This window comes from Poeciliopsis prolifica, unplaced genomic scaffold, assembly GCF_027474105.1.
Source record: "Poeciliopsis prolifica strain line A6 unplaced genomic scaffold, Auburn_PproV2 SCAFFOLD103, whole genome shotgun sequence".
NCBI classification, from domain to species: domain Eukaryota; kingdom Metazoa; phylum Chordata; class Actinopteri; order Cyprinodontiformes; family Poeciliidae; genus Poeciliopsis; species Poeciliopsis prolifica.
The window spans coordinates 887,596-907,552 of NW_026562478.1; the positions used below are offsets into that span (position 1 = coordinate 887,596).

The following is a 19,957-nucleotide window of genomic DNA, read 5'->3' on the forward strand; positions in this document are numbered from 1 at the left end:
ATAAAATAAAATTTTATGCAATTAATGTAAAATATTACAATTTTCTTTAAATTGAAACAGCGGATTGAGATGAAAAATTGTGCAATGAAGTCATAAAATATTATCTGGTCATAATATGTTAAAATAAAATCCTAACTCAGGCTGCATTTATGCTAAATTAATATAATAATTAATTATTATTATTATTAGTTAGTGCGTAAAACACTCTTGCGTCTAAATTCAATTTCTGGTCCTACAGAATCAATCAGGCGTTAAATAGGAGACATGTGTCTAAAATAACTAATGAATTTAAGGTGAACATTTTTTACTCTTTTTAGTCGGAATTACCATCGTCAACCTTACTACCCCAGTTTTTATACACTATTAAAATAGTTTTAAAATGACGACCAAATGTATTTTTTCTCCAGCTTAAGGTGTAAAATATTACAGTAGCAAATCAAAACGTGGCTCTTTGTTTGCTGTATCAGCATATTTTTACTCAAGTAAGAGTAAAAAAGTGTTTGGTAAAAAGTCTTCTCAAGTACTGGGCATCTGATCAAATTATCAATCATATATATTTGAAAATTACATCCTCAAAGGGCCTTTGTTTGAAAACTCTGCTGTGCTGTGACATTTTTGTGACTCTGACCCGTCAGTCTGAACAGCGACGCCTTGCGGAAACCGTAGCTGTGTCTGAACTTGAGCAGGTGGAGGCGGGGCGGCGTGGCGTGCAGGAAGAAGCCGGGTTTGGCGTGCGACTCCAGCGAGTTGTAGCCCGAGATCCAGGTGTTCCTGTGGAGGACGAAGGTGGCTCCGTCCCAGAATGCATCGCTTCCCTCCCACTTGGCCAGCCTCACCTGAGCGCTGGCGCTCGCGTGCAGGAAGTAGTTCGGTCTGTCAACGGCTTCAAAGGAAACCCGCGATGAATCTGTGGAGAGGAAAACGAACGATTGATGTTTCTAATGGTTTTGGAAAACGCCTACACTGCAAAAACAGAAAATCTGACTTTAACGCACTTAAAAAAATCAAAACAACAAAAGACACCTACCTGTTTTTTGGCACTAAGCTAATGTTTGTTAATGTCTGGAAAAGGAGTCGTTTCAAAAACCTCAACCCCAGCTCTGTTACCTAGCAACCCAAATGAAATTCAAATGTGTAATTAGCCGCCGCATGCACCGTTCACACTCCAAAAACACAAAATCTTGGAGCACATAGGTCCAATTTCTCGTGAAAATATCTTAGCACTTGAAATAAGACAAAAACTGACAAGTAACGTTTTAGATACAGCAGCTTAATTTAAGTAAATAATTGTTCAATCTTGACAGGAAAAATGTGCTACTTCCATTGGCAGAATGTTTTCATACATAACCATAGGAAAAAAGTATTTTTATAATTTAAAAACTTTGCCAGTAAAAATGTTTTGGGTTTTTTTAAAATAAATTTTAAGGAATTACTTAAAACTACCTCTTATTTCTTGCTGAAAAGTCACTTATGAGTTTGTTTTTTTTCTTATTTCAAGTGAACTAGGATGTTTACACTAGAAACCAGACCAAAAACACTTGGTAAGATTTTGTGTTTGTGCAATGAAACTCCTTTAAAATGTGTAATATCAGCTATATTTTAAGAGACTGTTATGGTTTTTAAGTAATAGAGCAACTCACTCTCATTTAAAAACCTGCTCCTCCAATTCAAATGACAAATAAAAACAAAAGTAATCCTGAAGACTGAAAACAAAAAACACTTTAAAGATGGAGCGAAAGTTATTATTTTAAGGTAATCAGCATTGAACAAACTAAAATATATAAGCATTAAACTGGTGAAATGAGTGTTTGAAGAAACCAGCAGGAGTTGGAGCAGCTTGTTGCAGGTTTGGCTGACTGTCAAGCCTGCAGCTTGAGTTGCTATATGAGTGTTTGCCAATCTGATCTCTGAACCCTTTTACAATGAGTCCATCGCCTTCATCGGTGTTTTCACAGGAGAGCTCAGATCAACAGGAAAGGAAACGGCAGGAGTGAAGCCTGGCTGGCCGTCAAACGGCTGCACACCGAATCTGGTTCACTGAGAAGTTAAACAGTTTACGAACAGATTCAGGGGTTTTGCATAGAAAAATAGGCTTTTCAATGGAGTTTATTGTGCGCAACGTCTTGATATGTACAAATTAAACTATTTTGTTAGTTTCTTAATAGATTGTTGTTTTCTTTGTGAATGGCCACAACAACATAAATGAACAAGTCTACCTGTTAACTGACAGCTCATAATAATAACTCATCACTTTCCAGTGATGTCAAACACATGGAAATCAAAAAATAAGTTTTTAATTTACTATAAATGTGTGAATTATTAACATTTTAGAGCTATTTTTAATTTAGAAGCACAATAACAGAGAAATAGACCTGAGTTGCTTTGGCAGAAACAAAAATCATCTCCTGCTCTATTAAATATGAAACCATTTCTCATCAAAGGCTGTTACATATTTCTGATAATCCGGTAAACTCGGTTTAGCCCAAAATTACGACATTTGTTTCATTTTCAGCTGCTGCGGCTCATTTTCACACTCCTGTGTCAAACAAATCAAACAGTCTGAAAAAACCTTGTTCCCCTCCTCACCTGTGGGGGCGCTGCACCAGAACTACTAAAGGAAATCACATGAAAACCTCTAAACTCAACTTCTTTCTTAAACTGTAAACAAAAATGGTGTTAGTAGTTGGAGGATTTTTCTTTAGTCTAAAAATAATGAGCCAGTTTTCCCATTGACACAAGACTAGCATGTTTGTTTTGCTTATATTTACCCAGAATTCCTGGTTTTCCTCCAGACTACTACTGTCAGTTCTTCAGAATCATTAAGCTGAAATGAAGTATAATGTTTGCTTCATTTAAACTAAGAACTAAGCTTAAATGAAGCTTAATGTTAGCTTCATTTCAGCTTCTTTGAGCTGCAAAATCTATATATTTCCCACCGATCACAGTATTTCTTCCTTCCCTCTAAGTTCCTGCTTCTCAGTATTAATTCTTCTGGTTAAGAGAAGAAAAGGAGCAGATTCTTGATGGTAAATCATCTTTTTCTGCATGTGATAATAATAAATATGAGCTCACCGTGTGGTCGAGCTCTGCTGAGGCCCGGCGTCATCATAAACTCTGCGAGGATCCCAGGAGCGGCGCCGGCGCTGGTGTTGACCCGCTGCAGGAACACGAAGCCGCTGGACCGGCTGGCTACCAACAGGGACGTCTGATCCCAGAAGGTCAAGAGCCTGAACGGACCTTTACCCAGAACTGCAGGGAGGAGACGCAAATTTTACAAGAAACCAAACAACTGTCAATTTATGCATTATTGTGTTTCTGTTTGCAGCTTCACTTATTTTTGTTCAGAAACAATAAAATGTCTTCCATAGTTCTAAATTACTTTTGTAGAAATTAATGTACATTCAGCATACAAAGGAGAGGTTTGTTTTTTTACCTTTGTTGTAGAATTCACAGTCATATGCTGCAGAAAAGAAAAAGAAACAGGAATTTTGAAAAACATTTTATAAAAACCTTGCAATATGTCACAGTATTATTTGAACAATGATTATGCATGAGGGCCAACGGACTATATACACAGTAAATCTGTGAGAAAATTCCAAAATTAATTTAATAATTTTCCAATTTTTCAAACTCAGAAATTTCCAATTTTTTCCTTTGAAATATTTCTAGATTAATCCCAGAATTTCTATTTTTGTCTCAAACTTTCCCCCATCTATAATTGCCCTATTACACCATCATAAGTAGATCTATTTATTGACTAATTTAGCACCAAATGAGGTTTATGAATTTCAAATATTACTTATTTTATCCATTTGGTTTTCAATTAAAATGCAATTACCCTGAAATGAACTCACTTAATTTCAATCAAGGCTCATCTCTAATTAATATGTTATGCATCAGATTCAAATGTCAAATTTAAGGAACAAAACCGCAAAAAATATTTGAAAGAACTTCAGGGGGAAAAAAACTCTGCTTGGAAAAAAGAAATGACATCAGACATCTGTTGTGTAAAACAAAAAACAACCAATCAGTGTGAGGTTTTCCCTTACGGCAAAGAGAGGGCGAGCGCCAGTCGACAGGAACGCCCTCATGGCAGCAGCGCCCTGCGTACGCCGCCACGCTGGTGCAGAAACACTCGCAGTCGCCGCCGTGGCTGCAGGCGCATGTGTCAGCCAGGCAGTTCATGTAGAACCAGGTGACATCCACCTGAGGACACGTAACAGATCTCAGGTAAAGAAAAAGGTTGTTTTTTCATTTCATGTCATTTATTTGCAATGTTTTTCAAACTTTTAGATTTATTACACACAAAGTGAATCATTTCAGGAGTTTAAGTTGATTATAGCGTAAAATAAAACAGATTTAGTCACCCCAGAAAAATAAAATCTTATTAAGCAATGATCATCAATGAGCAAGAATCTTCCATTGTAGACAGAAAAAACAAAAACATTTTGGGACTTATCTCTGAAATTTTCTATAAAAAATTGGAAATTTCTTAATTTGAAAAATTTTAAATTGTTGAGTTTAAAAAGTTGAAAATTTGAGATTAAGCTCAGAAATGTTCTTTAAAACCCAAAGAAATTTCTGACAATAATAAAAATTTGCTAGAAAAAGATTTGAAAATTTGTCATTAATCTCAGAAATTTCCACATTTTTTCTAGGAAGTTTCTGAGTTTGAAAGTTGACAATTTAATCATAAAATCACTAAAAATGTGAGATTAAGTCCAGACATTTTCTAAAAAAAATTACATTTCTGAGTTTTGAAACTCAGAAATTTACGGTACTTGAAAAACTCATAAGAAAGTAAAAGTTGAAAAATTTTGCCTTTTGAAACTCAACCATCCACATTTTTTCTTGCAAATATTTCACTTTAATGCCCAGAAATTTTGACGTTTTTTCTGGAAAATTTCTGAGATTAATCTTGAAATTAAATAAGAGTTTTCTGGTTAAAAAAGAAACAACAACCCTTTTTTTCTGCCTGCAATGACCCTAAACTGCTGTCATACAAAGGAGATGTTGATCGAAATTGGGTTTGAACCTGGTCACATACAGGAAGACACATGAGTAAAATAGAGATCTGTTGTAGTGCCACTCCTCACCACCGGGTGGCAGGTCTGAAAGACTTCACTGAGCAGGACGCCGCACTGACGCTTTGCAAACGGCTCTCTGAGAGGACTGAGGCTGCAAGGATGTCTGATGTCTGGACTGTTCACACACTGACCACACAAACACACACAGAAAGGGGAAATTAAACCCTGAATATGATAGAAAATTAAGTATCAATGTTAAAACACATATGAAAAGAAACTTGTAGTATTGTCAGAATAAAGTCATATTACAACCTTACTCTCGTAATACTATGACTTCTTTTTCATATTATTTATAACTTTATTTGTTTATTATTGATATTATTACAACTTTATTTATTGTATTATTTTGACTTTAATATCGGAATAGTCATAATAGTATGTCTTCATTCATGACTTTTTACCTATAATAAAATGACTATCTCTATATTATTTGTGACTTTATAAATAATGTCTATTTATTATTTACTACTTTATTCTTATTCTCATTACAAATTATTTATTTACTATATTACTACAACATAACTATGAGAATAAAGTTGTAAAAATACAAAAATAAAGTCACAAAAACACGAGAATGAATTCATCGGAAGAGTAAAGCCGTAGTATTTGGATTTAACGCTAATATAATTTTTTTTTTTTTACTAATTTATTCTCCAAACTTTATTTGGAGGATAAATTATTTGTTTATTTTTTCAGTAGGGCCCTAATACTCCATTGCAGAAAATACAAGAGTGCAGTTTTATCTAAAGTGAAATGTCGTGGTTCATTGTTAAAACATGCAGATGAAATGACTCAGTTTGACTTTTCTACAGTGAAATATAAATGATTTTAGGACGCTCCGCTCACCTCCATGGCCGTCCAGCTGTTTCCAAACTCCTGCGGCGTCGGCGAGTCGATGTTGTCAGGTGTCTGCATTTCGTTGACCGTCTTTAGGTCAAAGTTCCCACACAGGCCGCTGAGTTTCCCCTGAACACGTCACATTATCTCACTTTGCTCTTTCTGCTCATGAATGTTGAGCAGAGTAAAAACAGAGTCCTACCTGCCAGCGCGGTCCAACCTGGATGTGAACCGTTGTCTTGCGGTCCCACAGCACCGTCACGTCTTCTGGGAAGTGAATTATTGTGAAATATCCAGCTGGCCAGATGAACATCTGCTGCTTCTTGTCGATCACACTAGACGGATTCTGAATGGGATTTCGGATCTAGTTACCGTCTTGATTTATACAGGAAACATTTAAAAGACAGTCAAGATGGCGCTTACTGGTTTTCCAGAATCATCATCGAAAGATATGAAGGATCCGCGGATATTGATCAGAAGGGATTTCCTGCAGATGATTCCACTGTCAAAGCAGTCGACGTTCTCCACCAAAACGCTCAGCATCACATCAGCGCTGCTCTGTGGATGACAGGACACAAACGTAAACCGTGTTCACCCCGAGTCCAGCAGCCCGGGACCCAAAACCGAAGCATCTGGTCCACTTTCAGCTGCTGTGGTGCAAAAATCAGTTATAAATCTCTACATTCAAAGAGGAAGTATTATGCTAAATTCACATTTTGCATGTTCTTGTACTTCACATTAAGTTTCTACTGATGCTACAAACAACCCAAGCACTTAGAAAGAACATGCAGACAATTTTAGGCAACAAGTTCATGTTTTTTGGTGTTTTCTGTTTCAAAAACCTCCAGAATGTAACGTCACAAATCGTGAGATTTGTGACCCTAGGGTTGCTCTTACCCAGCAACCCTAGCAAAGCTCCAGCACATTTAGTCAGCTGGTTTCACCATTTTATGTGCTGCACAATGGATGCTGGAAAACATAAGTGCCATCCAGAAACCATTCTGGTTGTATTGAACACGTTTTGTTAGACCTATCCTAACCTGTTTATGGAAGCAGAACAGGTTACCTTAAATGGACGGACAAATGATTGTTAAGTACCTTCACAAGATAGACCTTGCAGGCCCCGATGTAGTCAAACAGCAGTCCGTCGAATGTCCTGTAGTGCCGATCACCGTAAGTTGTGCACATGGAGGGACACGGACGAAACACGCACTGGAACATCCCCTGTTGGCAAACACTACAAAGAAAGAAAAGCTTCAGTGGTTTAACATCAACTTGTTCCCACTTACTGCAGGAACCGCTTTTCACCTCTAACCATCTCCATTTGTAAAGAGCCTTTGGTTTACCGAAGGCAGAAAAGGGCTGGTCAATTGGCCAATTGTGCCATTAAGCTGTCATCTACATCATCTTCCCTGGCTGTGACTTGAAGGAAAAGGACAGGAGAATAACCCAGATCACTGAGAGGTTTCTTTCACCAGCCAGGGACGGTTTGAAGCAGATGGAATCAGAGACATGTACAAGAGGCTGCTCTGTTTCCAAGCCCTATTCTCTGCCTCGTGATAACAAATAATTACACATATCACATGGCAACTTCTGCTGCTCTGACAGACTCACAACTCAGTGGTGTCAGGAAACCTTGCAGCGAACATTGTTGGAGATTTGTCTTCATTCTGAGGTAATTCTTAAATTTGTGATAAGAAACTGTGAGATAATCTTGCCATATACATGTGAACTTACCACTGGTAGCAGGGGGAGGAAACTCGGTCGCCAGGGAAATATTCTTTCCCTTTCCACAAACAAGGGCAGGCATCAGGCTCAAAGCACATCCCCGTGTTTCAGTAACCTAGAGAGGGGAAATATGAGATCAGGAGTTCCTGCTTTAAAACAAATCAAACCGAAATTATGCTCAAGGTGCAACTGGGAGATTGTGTAAGTCAGGTGACGTAGGCAGGGTTCCTACCGTGTTTTTAGTGTTAAAAAATGTTAAAAGTTACTAAATCTGGTCTGTTTGCTGAATTGCCTGTAGCACTGGATCATAGGAACATCAAGTTAAGCAAGTATTTTTGGACTTCCTATATCAGAAATACCTCATCCATCTCACCCAAGAGCTGGATGAGGTAGTCAAAGACTGACAAGTCAAAGTCTCTCCACTGACGAGTGGATCTGGACCAGTTTCTTCTACCCCAAATGGAAGATTTCTAAAATCCTCCTGCTGTGACTCTTGGGATAATGGCAGAGTGATGATATCATTCTGCACTCATTTTGGATATGCAAGGCATCAACCTGAGTCATTATAATCCGATTCTTTCCATCACCAGAGCTCATGCTATCTGAGAGGAATGTCTTTGCCTCTCAGACATCCCCCTATAAATCTCTCCTTCCTTAATTACTCCAAATGACAGTAGCTCAATCCCAGCACTTCACCTGCTGGTTCTAACCTTCATCCTGGTAGTTTCACTTGGGTTTAAACACCTTCAGTCCTTCCAGGTAAAGAGACACAAACAGAACCACATCATCTGCAAACAGAAGCACTAGAGTCTGATTCTCCGAACAAGAAATTCTGTACAAAGAGGCCAACAAAGGGCAACACTGAGTCCAATACTAACTGGAACCAGTTTATTCTCTTTGGAATGAATGACCCTTCATTAGAAGGTCCTAAATTACCACCAAGAATTAGATCAGTAAATAAGTTTCCTGGAGTTTGTTCCTGGTTCATCTTGGACTCTGGCAGAGATCTCTGGGGTGGATCTCAGGGGTAGTTAGTGGAGAAGAGTGGCTGGTTTTGGAAAGTCTGAGTCTTTGATTTATTGCAGGTGATGTATTCCTACTGGCATCTTCAAGACATGTTTTCCAGAATGTGCTAAGATGGGATAAGAGTCAGCTTCTCTAAGGGACAACTACTGAACTTCTCTCCGTAAAGGTCCATGTGTAGCTGAAGCAGACAACGGTCAGGACACTAGCCAGGGAACTTCTTGGCATCCTCCGTAAATGAGCTGGCATCTGTCGCCAGAAGGCTTTCTTCCATGAATGGGAAATCTCTGCAACACATCTCGAATAAAAGGAGAGCAATAAAAGGTCTTTAACCAAACTGTTGGAAAGTAATGGCTAAAAAATTGAGTCCAAAAACATAATGTTGAAGAAACGTTTGGTAAAGGTATGCTATCAACTTCCTGTCATCTGAAGTCTGAGTTTGCCTCTAGCTTGGACTCATTTGTGAGTTCACTGACAGATGTTGGCTTCCAGTGCAGGAACATTCCAGCAAATGAAAAAGAGCTTCAAGAGTGGGCAGCTGTGAATGAAAAGGAATAACACTCGTTCGCGACATGAGAAATCCAGACAATTAGGATTCTCAGAGATAGAGAGAGAAAACCAGTCTTTGTCTGGATGCCTACATTTGCTCTCCTCCACTCTGCAGCACCAGGCTGATAAGTATCTTGTAATATGCTGAACTGAGCTACACTGGCGAGGCAGCAGACAATGACACGACACACTGAATGGTGCCGCCATAAACCCGAGGTTCATCTGAGTAGAGTTACACGACAGATAAAACGCCGCTAACAGCTTCCTTTATCTGCGCGCCAAGCGGCCGTATTGATTACTCTGATCAAAGTTTCTGCAATCACTTATCCTCCCGACCTACCAACATGTCACCCATAAATCCGCACAGCTACAGCCGGTTGGGTGAATTTAATTTCATGGGACAATGTAAAAGCGCAAACTTGAACTTTACAGGGTTAAGAAGTTGCCTCATCTAATTTGTTACCACAAAATCAAAGCAAAGATTTGTACATTTAATTATAATAAAAATATTTTCATCTCTAGTCAATAGCACAGATTCTCAATTGATCTCAGGTCTCCAGCTGCCTCTAACGGGTTTTGTTCCAGGATTGTGATTATTTCCTGAAGAAAAGACCACAGCATGACTCAGTCACCACCGTGCATCAATGTGCCCATGTTCAAAACTACTTCAACAAATTTTTACTCAAGTAAAAATAAAAAGTAGCTGTCAAAGAAATTACTCAAGTAGGAGTAAAAAAGTATTTGGTAAAAGTCTATTCAGGTACCGAGTGACTGATCAAATAATCAATCATTTAATATTTAAAAATTAAATCATCAGACATTTAAAGTTCAGTGGAAATTTTGTTAAGGACCTTTAGGAAGGTCTTTCCTGGATTTTTACCAGTTTTTAGCATCCATTACTAACAGATAATGTTCATCTGGCAGTAATTGTATTTCCTTGCAATCACACACCTTCTCTTCCATAATTTTCCTCACTCTTAAGCAGACGCAGCACAATCTGCTGTCATGCTCTAGCACAGTGCTTCTCAAATAGTGGGGCGGGCCCCCTTTGGGGGGCGCGGTGCGATACCTGGGGGGGGGGTGTGATCTGTGGGAACAGGCTTTTTTTTGGCCGTACTAGTATAAAGTGTAATTGCGCACAGTAGGCGGCAGTGGCGCTCTCATTGTTACTTCTGTCACGTTTGCGACAGTGCAACATTTTACGACTTACAAGACAACAGGTTTGCCTTGGTTAGCAGTGTTAAGTCAACAAAAAGCTCCGACTGCGTTCTGTCTATGGCCTCCGTTATTCAACAACCCCCAACATGAAAAAGTTTTTCACAGGGATGAAAAGAAAAGCGGAGAGAGACAAAGATAATGAGACAACAGAAAGTCAACCGAAAGCTAAGAAGAGGAAATACGACGAAGCGTATTTAGCTTGGCTTCACTGTGACTACAGTTGGAGAAGAGGAAAGACCGGTGTGTTTGCTGTGTCTAAAAATGCTCGCAGCGGACAGCATGAAGCCAAATAAATTACCGCGTCACTTAAATACGTTACATCTCAATCACGCCGATAAGCCGCTAGAGTTTTTTCAGCGAAAAAAATGTTATGCAGAGATGGATAGTCACGGTGGGGAATGGGGGACGCGAATAGTTTTCTTCTTGCTAGGGGGGGCGTAACGGAAAATAATTGAGAAGCACTGCTCTAGCAACAAGAAATCTAGAAATGCCTGGATTTATGAGAGAAACATTGTTCCGAAAATGATCAGGACTAAATCAAAAATCCTGACTGAAAAAGGTGAAGCCAGTGGATGGAGAAACTTTTGAACTGTTGACTAAAACTGGCTGAAAAGTCTAGAAGAAGTCGGGGGGATTTAAGACCTTTGCCCAGCATGATGTGTACATATAAACTGCAAACTGATACCAAATTCCAGGAAACCGCAGGCTTCTGTTTTGGACCTAAAAGTTCAGGTTTATATGAGTTCAGCTGCCACAGAACGAGGGAATGAATGGTCGACATTTTGATCATAAACAAAGTGTTCCTTTGTGAACGAAAAAAACACAATGGAGTCCTCAGTCAACACGGCAGCTAATTATTTCCCATTAGAGGTTTCAAAGTCCTGCTGCAGATAAATACCACACAGACGAGTTGAGGTTGCTTTTCAATTTTTATCTTTGTTTCTTTTTTGACTTCTTAAACTAAAGCCTTGCTTTGTGTTGGTCTATTTTCAGTCCTTTAGCTAAGTAGATAGCGCCAAACTCAGCACAAATCAGCGTTTTCAGCGTTTGTCTGTTCAGACTGACATAAAAACCAACAACTCTGTTGATTTACTGTAACTAACCCAGCTTTTAAACACAATGCATGAACGGGTTGCATAGCAAAAACACAAAGTCTTACAAAATATTTCTGTCTAGTTTCTAGTGCTAATATCTCAGAGTAAAACAAGTTCACTTACAGAAAATGCTTCAGCAAGATATAGGAGCTTTGGAAATCTCAGTTAAGATATAGATAACACACAAACAGATGTTTTAGTAATGCTAGACACCTTGCTTATTAAAACCAGTAAAAGATCATTAGTCTGCAGCACTGTAAAATAAAGAAAATTTACATAAAATAAAAATAAAATCAGGACAGCCAAACCTTAAAGGGGACATGTTATTCAAAATTCACATTATGAACATTTTTATTCTTTTATTTGGGTCATAACTGCTTTTTAAAACAAGTAAAGTTTTTAAAAAGAAACACCCAGCACTTCTTTGGTGGTAAGTTCAGATATTTTGGTGTCTGGAAAACGAACCGTCTAAAAGACCCTCCCAGTTGTTAAGTCATTCAACAGGCACTGCGTTGTAACCTAGCAACCCCAGTCGAGTCCAGCACGTTTGGTCAGCTGGTTTTGCGCTGCTGTATGCTCTGTACAATGGCTGCTGGAAAAATATTTTGTTGTTCACTTAACAGCCACAAATCACTCGATGCATTCTTGTAGGTGGTGCAGGAGGCTCTACTTCTGCTTTTCAAGTGTGTATGGTTGTATAAATGTGCATCTGTTCACAGCTATTTTAACATGCGAATGCAAAGGTTGAGTTTTGGAGGCGTGGCCAGCAGCAGCTTATTACATTTAAAGTGATACAGGCCCAAGAACAGCTGATTCTGCAGAACTCACCAAACTAAAATCTCATTATCTAAGAATCATTTTGTCCAAAAACGTAATAAAACATGTTTTCTTTTCACTCAGACCCATCCTAACCTGTTCAAGGAACCATAATAGGTCACCTTCAACGTCAAAGCAGAAACTAAAACTCAGACTGGTGATTCAGGTTGATGGAACCTCACAACCTTTAGTCTCTTCATCAGAGCTGAATCATCGCTGACCGTCAATGAAACGTCTTTGTGGCCATATTTACCACTAAATAGTTTCCCTCTCAGGTTTCAGGGAGTTATTAACCGCTTTTATCAAGGCCTGAACATCAGGTCCAGAGTCTGATGTCATCGTAAAGGTCGTCTTGTTTAATGTGTTGAACAGAAACGCCAGTCAGCTTTACACACTTTAGATGACTTATGAGGCATCTCTGCACATCTCTGACCTTTTCACAGCATCTTATTGTGTTTCAAATTAACCTGAAAACCTAAAACAATAAGCCAAATCCAAAATTAACAGATGCATCAAAAAAAACAAAACAGGAAGGATTACAGGGATCGTTCAACTGAAACAGACCTAAGGTTGTCTGTCTGCATCATCTACAAGCTTTAAAGACTTTTCTGTCTCCAACGGATGAATCAGAGAATCCTAACCAACACCAGAATAATTAAATACGAGTTAATAACATCCGTGGCACAAACAGTTAGATTTAGGAAGCATTTACTTCTTTTAAAAAGAGGCAGGTTTATTTATTCAGCCAATCAAGTTTATTTCTACAGCAAATTTCAGGAAGAATAGAGGAAGAAATGCTTCACATCATAAAAACACCAAAATAAAAAGTCATATAAACACTATTTTAAATAGATCATAAAAATCATTAATAAACATCATAAGTTGGTCAGTGTTTCTTTCATTATTGATCAAAAGCCACTCCAACCAGGTGGGCTTTTAGCCTTGATTTAAATCAATCAGTGTTTCAGCAGTTTTGCAGATTTCTGATACTTTGTTCCAGATTTTTGGTGCATAGAAGCTGGATGCTGCTTCTCCATCTTTGGTTCTGGATGCAGAGCACAACCAGAACTGTTTATATTAGTACACTTGAAATATAGGAGCGTGTTTTAGGTTAATAATTTCTTTAAATTGATTTAGAAAGTATTAGTTCCACTGCAAATAATTTCATTTATAACAAGACATTTTTAACAAGTCATAAATGAAATAACCCTAACTTTTTAATCAATATTAAGAAATTATTTTCTGAAAACAAACTCATATTGTGCTGTAAAGTTACTTGGAAGTTGGTTTTTTCTTATTTCAAGAGAACTAATATATTTTCAATAGAAACTAAACAGTAAATACTTTGTAAAATGTAGTGTTTTTGCAGTGTAAAAATAAAGAAAGTAATGAACAGTTGTAATCCAGACCAGAATTAATCTGGATTTATGATCCTTTTGTTATTGTTATTACAGGAACCAGATGAATGTTTCCCTTTCCATGTTTGGTTCTGGTTAATCAGAACCAGTTGGTCTCCAAACTGATCCAGTTTGGAGTTTGGTTATTTTCATGAGCTTCCATTCATAATAAATCAAGCTGCTACTCACCCGGGCGGACAGGCACAGCCAGAGATGCAGGGCTCATGCGCAGAGCAGGTGATGTTGAGCAGGTAGGACTCACAGGTGCGCTCACAGGCCACGCCCCTTCCTGCTGATTGGCTGTTCGCCCCATCTGAGCAATTCAGGTGGAGCTGACCCGGCGGGCAAAACCTGTCTGCAGAAAGTCAGGAAGAAAATTACAGAAAAATCTCAGCCAAAAACATCGAAAGCACTAAAAACTGAATCAGGGATCATCTTACCAGTTTCTCCAGTCTGGGGAACCAGTTTACCATTAAGACACACTCTGTAGGGGAACATGAGGGTATGTTACACATTCAAATATTAAAACATTTTAAAGAAGAATGAATGTGGTCAGCAACATGGCTGTAAGCTAGCATAATGAAATGATAGCATTGTGCTAGCATTATAATAGCTAGCACAATGCTATCATTTCATTGGGCTGAAATGCTAAAAGGTCGACAGCTTCTGCAATGTTTCTCTTTCTATCTCTGGGTGGCTCTTCAGCAACACTCAGAAAAATCTCCCTTAAAAATGCTAAAGCACCAAAATTTAAATGAACTGATTTTATTTAATATATAAAAAAGTTTACACAGTTAATACATAAACTAACTGATAAATTAAGCAAACAAAGGACGGATGTTTGATGGATCTACAGCCTGGAAATCATTGTTTTGTTTTTATTCTATGTTTAATTCTCTCAATCTTAAATCTTTTCCAGATTGTCTTAATCCAGAATTATTCTCATTTTGTGGTTTGACTGAAGACAATAAAAACCTGAAGCATCTTGTGAGAAAGAAACATTAGAGAAGATCTTACTGAACACCTGCTGATGTCAAGATCACGTCTCCGGGTTCGTAGTCGGCTCCGAGGAAACTGCAGGGACACTCGGACCTGAGGAGGAACAGGAAGACGTTACGACAACAAAACACTAAAAACATGGAATAAAAGCTCATTATTTCACCTCAGTGAGTTCCAGTTCAGCAATATCACTCAAATTGTTCTCCTGACCCACCTCACAAAACTTACAGGTCCAGTTTGAATATAATTAAAAGGCTCCAGTTGTTCACACAGAATCAGATTCAGTTTCATATATTCTAGTTTAATATGCTTCACATGATAAAAATATAACACAAGTTGGTGTTTTTTGCTTCTCCACTGCAAAAAAAAACACCAAATCCTTCTGAATATCTTTTTATAATTTTTATTGCAAATATCGTAGTACACTTAAAACAAAAACTTTTCAACAAAATGTAAGTTTGTTTTAAGTCAATAATTAATATTGATTCAAATTTATTAGTTTCACTAGCAGATTATTTCACTTGTGACAAGACAAATAGTTCCTGAGGAATCTGCATTTTTTTATTAACACTAAGCAATTATTTACTTAAAACAAACTCTTATGTTTTGCTGAAAAGTTACTTTTAAATTAGGTTAGTCTTATTTCAAGTGTAATAAATATTACTAAATATTCCTAAAGACTAAAAATACTTGGTAAGATTTAGCATTTTTTGAAGTGGAAAAATAAAGAAAGTAATAAAAGCAACTTGTAGGAATTTGTAGCTTTAAGCAAATTCTGGAAAATAGAACAAAAAAAAAAAAACATAATAATACAAGAAAAACCAACAGAGCATTAGGTCCAAAATAAATGTTTAAATAATTACAAGGATTTTTAAATAATTCTTGTAATTTTATGACTGTATTCTCTTAATTTTACTTTTTTGTTTCTTATGGTTCCTACTATGCCCCTAATACTATAGTAAAACAAAAATTGCATAAAAAAAATCTGCTACCGACACGATGAGTCTACCTAAATGTGTGAAGAGTTATGTTATAGTGAGTTTATGTTTCCCTAAACAAACCATTGACTGTAAGTGAAGAGGGCTTAGAATCAGGAAATGTTTGATCAATGAGAAAACCTCCATAAAAAAGAAACTAATAAACGTAATGTTACAGTTTAACGTAATGTAAACCATACATTAAGTTAAAATGCATCCAGTTTAAAGTCAAATCAGCCTCTGTACTACAAACTCTTTCTCACTGGTTATCAGATATCTGTGTCGTCCCGGCCCGAGCGGGAATGAAAAGGGGGTTTCAGGGTGGATTCCTGGGTGTAACTCTATCACATGCTAAGTAAGGCACTGCGCTGCAGTGGGATGTAAAAACCCGGGACATTTAAGAGGAATTAGGCTGCAGGTTTTCCAGGGCGGAGCGCGCTGAAAGCCAGGGCTCAATTATGGGGGTCCTCGCACTCAACCAGGCTTTCCACTTAAGGGCTGACCCCAGATCCAGAGCAGATACAAATATCACTCTGAGACGGTTTGTTTGGTGGAGAGCTTCCAGCTCAGCAGCCGTCTGCATGGAAAACGCTGGAGCTGCTCCAGCAGCCAACACGAAGGCGGAGGTTCAAACTCCTCAGTCGACACCCAGACAATTTTTCAGCAAAACAGATCAGAAAGGCATATAGACCAAGTCAAACAACAAAAATACTAACTCACACCAAATAAAAATATCGTAGTACTCTATTAGACAGACAAGTAACTGTAATGACTGTAGGAACTGCAGGAAAAGCTAAAACTGAATAAATACACTGCAAAAACAAGAAATCTTATTTTTATGTCTAATGCAGATGGAATATGTAAAAAAACACTGAATTTTGAACTTGTTTTAAAAAAAAAAAAAAGTTCATGTTTTTGGAGCCATTTCAAAAACCTCACAATCGCTGAGTCACATTCCACAGGCACTCCGCCGTTACCTAGCAACCCCAGCTAAGCCCAGCCCGCTACCTAGCAACCCGAGCTAAGCCCAGCCCGTTACCTAGCAACCCCAGCTAAGCCCAGCCCGTTACCTAGCAACCCCAGCTAAGCCCAGCCCGTTACCTAGCAACCCCAGCTAAGCCCAGCCCGTTACCTAGCAACCCGAGCTAAGCCCAGCCCGTTACCTAGCAACCCCAGCTAAGCCCAGCCCGTTACCTAGCAACCCGAGCAGAACTCCAGCAGAAAGTTCGGTCCGATGGTTTTACCTCTATAAGCAAAGGCTACTGGAAGAGTCAAGTTCTCTCATTCTGGAGAACTGAGCAGACCTGACGGCCTTACCTGTGCACACAGGTGTGTGTCCGGTGGTTGTAGAAGGAGCCCTGGGGGCAGACGCAGCCCTCCTCGCAGTCGCCCCCGCAGTGCTGCGGGGCGGCCAGGGAGGAGCAGCGCCGCTGGCAGGCCGACACACAGGTGCCATACTGCATGGTGGCAGGACAGGTGACAGCTGGGACAGGACCAAGTTTCATAATAAAGTTAGTTTTATTATGAAAGTAAGAAAAGCAGAAATGAATGATCTTTTCCCTGGATCCTCACCGCAGTCCGATATGTGCGCTCGGAAGTCGACGACGATGGAGAACCTGCGGCAGTGCCGCGCGTAGTGAGCCAGGGCGGAGCAGAGGCAGGGCGTGCCACACCTGCAGGTGTCTGCGCGGCACTGCAGGTGGAACGAAGTTGGGCTGAGGTACTCATGACAGGCGGCGAACAGATCCTGGTTCAGGATGTCACACATCTCCGAGGCGTAGCTCACTGAGCGCCGGGGGAAACACAGGAACGAGGTCTTCATCACATCACTACATTTCCCGTTTTTAAACTTTCCAGTATCGAGTTTTAAGGTTCAGATCTGGAAACGTTGTTGAATTATTACAGTATGTAACTCAATACATAAAGTTGTAGTTTTCGAAGATTTAAGTTTTGAAAAATCTGGATTTTTTTTCCCCACCAATCCTCTCCTTGCGCAGAGTGATGTCAGCACGCCCAGGGCGGCCATCTTGTTTGACAGCTTCTACTTTTCTGGACCTTGAATTCAGGTCATCTCTATGATGGAAAATCAGGAACAAACTAAAATTTCTAAATTTTTATTACGGGAATATAGTAAAAATAATATGAGAACAAAGTAGTAATTTTATAAAAAACAACAAAAGGTAAAATGAGGAAAGTTGAGCACTTCGTTAAATCATACATTTGTATAAGTTTTGCAGATAATACTAAATAATCCAGTGAAATCACAAAAGAGTTTAAACCGGAGTCTATTATAAAATTCGCTTGATTTAAAAATGTTGGGCGCCTTTAGTTAGTCTCAGAGTTGAAGTAGGGAGCTTGAGGTTAAATGCAAATACACACAGTTTTAGCAACACTAGCTTATCACAGCTAGCTTTACTAAACTTCACTCAGTGTTTAATTTCCATGACAACAGACTCAAATCACCAATGTTTATCCTTTTACAGATTAACTTTTCTGAAAAGAAATGACTCTGATTAGAGCTGGTTTAAGATATGAGGCATACAGGCAGTTACCCAGGGCGACATTCAGGGGCGCACAATCAATAAATAGATATAAACACAAACTAACTGCATTTTATTTCATCCCAGAGTATTAGATAAGTTCCTGCATTTCAGTTTGTTGGAAGACCCAGAACAACTTGTGTGAAATTATATTGCATTTTAAAATGGTACAAATTCCATCACAACAATGTTTTAAGAAAATCAGCAAAACCTCTGATGGGAAATGTAAGTATCCCTAAAAATGGGTCAAAGCTGGAACAGAATCAGATATTTAGCACGATTAACCTGTTTGGTCGACAGAAACATGAATTAGAGAAACGAACCGGCCTGTTGGTGGGTGTCACAGGGGTCGAGCGGCGGCGTGCTCAGGCTGAGGGAACAGGCTGACGACACCTTCCAGGCATTTCCAAACAGGTGAGGGGTGCTCTCAATCATTCCTGATGGAGATCTGCAGGAAATCACAGCCTCATCATGGAGCATCATCAGACATTAAAACAATCATCTGGGATCTTCACAGCATAATATTGATTAATATTGATTTTAAAAAACAACATCCCAGTTCCACTGGGAAATTATTTCACTTCTGACATTTTTTCATGTTACAAGTATAAAAATCTACCAGTGGAACCAGTAGCAAGGAATTATTAATTTTATAAAACCTCCTGTATCTTTTTGAAAACTTACTTATAAGTTATTTAATTTTTTTAAAGTGCACCAAGATATTTAAACTAAAAACTTGACAAAAAATAATGGGTAAGAATTTGTTTTTGCAGTGCAGTTCCCATTTAGCGCATTAGTATTTTTGCTAACTTTGAAAATATTTAGCATTTAGCTTCCCCTGAACATAGTGCCAGGGCTGGATAATAAAAAAAATGCACCACAACATCGGTATTTCTAATCAGTGGATTCTGATAATTATTGATTATTTTTTTGATTTAGATATCTGAAATACTGCCAGACTGTTTCCTGTTGTATCCAGTGTTCATTCCATCCCATTGTTTAAATTTTCAGGCAGTTAAGAATCAGTGATGAAACATTAAACTGCTGCAGCGCCAGTTCCTCAGCAAGTTGTTGCTCGGTAACCAAAGAGTGAATGAGTTGCTAGGTAACCAAAGAGTGAATGAGTTGCTCGGTAACCAAAGTGAATGAGTTGCTAGGCAACCAAGGAACGAATGAGTTGCTAGGTAACCAAGGAACGAATGAGTTGCTAGGTAACCAAGGAATGAATGAGTTGCTAGGTAACCAAAGAATAACAGAGTTAGTTGTTGCCACCAAACTAACTGAACTAAAGTATTAAAGGATTGAAGGATTTATTATTGTTATTCCAGGTCCCAGAAAAGAAATGTATTACATAAATAAAATAAATTTGTGTAATAAATAAATAAAGTAATATTACAGTAAAATTAAAATATTAGTAAAGTATTAAAGCCTTTCCTCTGCCTACATGTCCCAGAATGCCAAGCGGTTCTATATCGGAGTTCCAATTCTATATATTGAATATTCTATATGTATTTTCTATAGATATTGATTAAGTGTTTATCGCAATATATATTGTTACTGATCAAATCTACTAAGCAGTTTTATAAACTTTCAGCTGAATAAAATTTGACGTCTGTGTTAAAAGTTCTGACCCTTTTCTGATGTCAGCCATACGACAGTGATACTAGCAACACTACGTCCCATTTTCCCATA

The 19,957-nt window shown here is 38.4% G+C and overlaps 1 protein-coding gene across 1 annotated transcript in view; it reads right to left on the minus strand.

The window, feature by feature from the left end:
- Positions 1-19,957, minus strand: part of LOC129354081 (otogelin-like protein) — a 57,838-nt gene that overhangs the window by 18,497 nt on the left and 19,384 nt on the right. Inside the window, 17 exon segments of the mRNA XM_055023570.1 lie at positions 629-907; positions 3,073-3,249; positions 3,434-3,460; positions 4,050-4,206; positions 5,097-5,213; positions 5,934-6,053; positions 6,127-6,270; positions 6,348-6,482; positions 7,023-7,161; positions 7,662-7,748; positions 7,750-7,767; positions 13,939-14,104; positions 14,190-14,233; positions 14,767-14,841; positions 17,043-17,208; positions 17,298-17,510; positions 18,589-18,730. Coding sequence (XP_054879545.1) covers positions 629-907; positions 3,073-3,249; positions 3,434-3,460; positions 4,050-4,206; positions 5,097-5,213; positions 5,934-6,053; positions 6,127-6,270; positions 6,348-6,482; positions 7,023-7,161; positions 7,662-7,748; positions 7,750-7,767; positions 13,939-14,104; positions 14,190-14,233; positions 14,767-14,841; positions 17,043-17,208; positions 17,298-17,510; positions 18,589-18,730 — 2,206 coding nt within the window.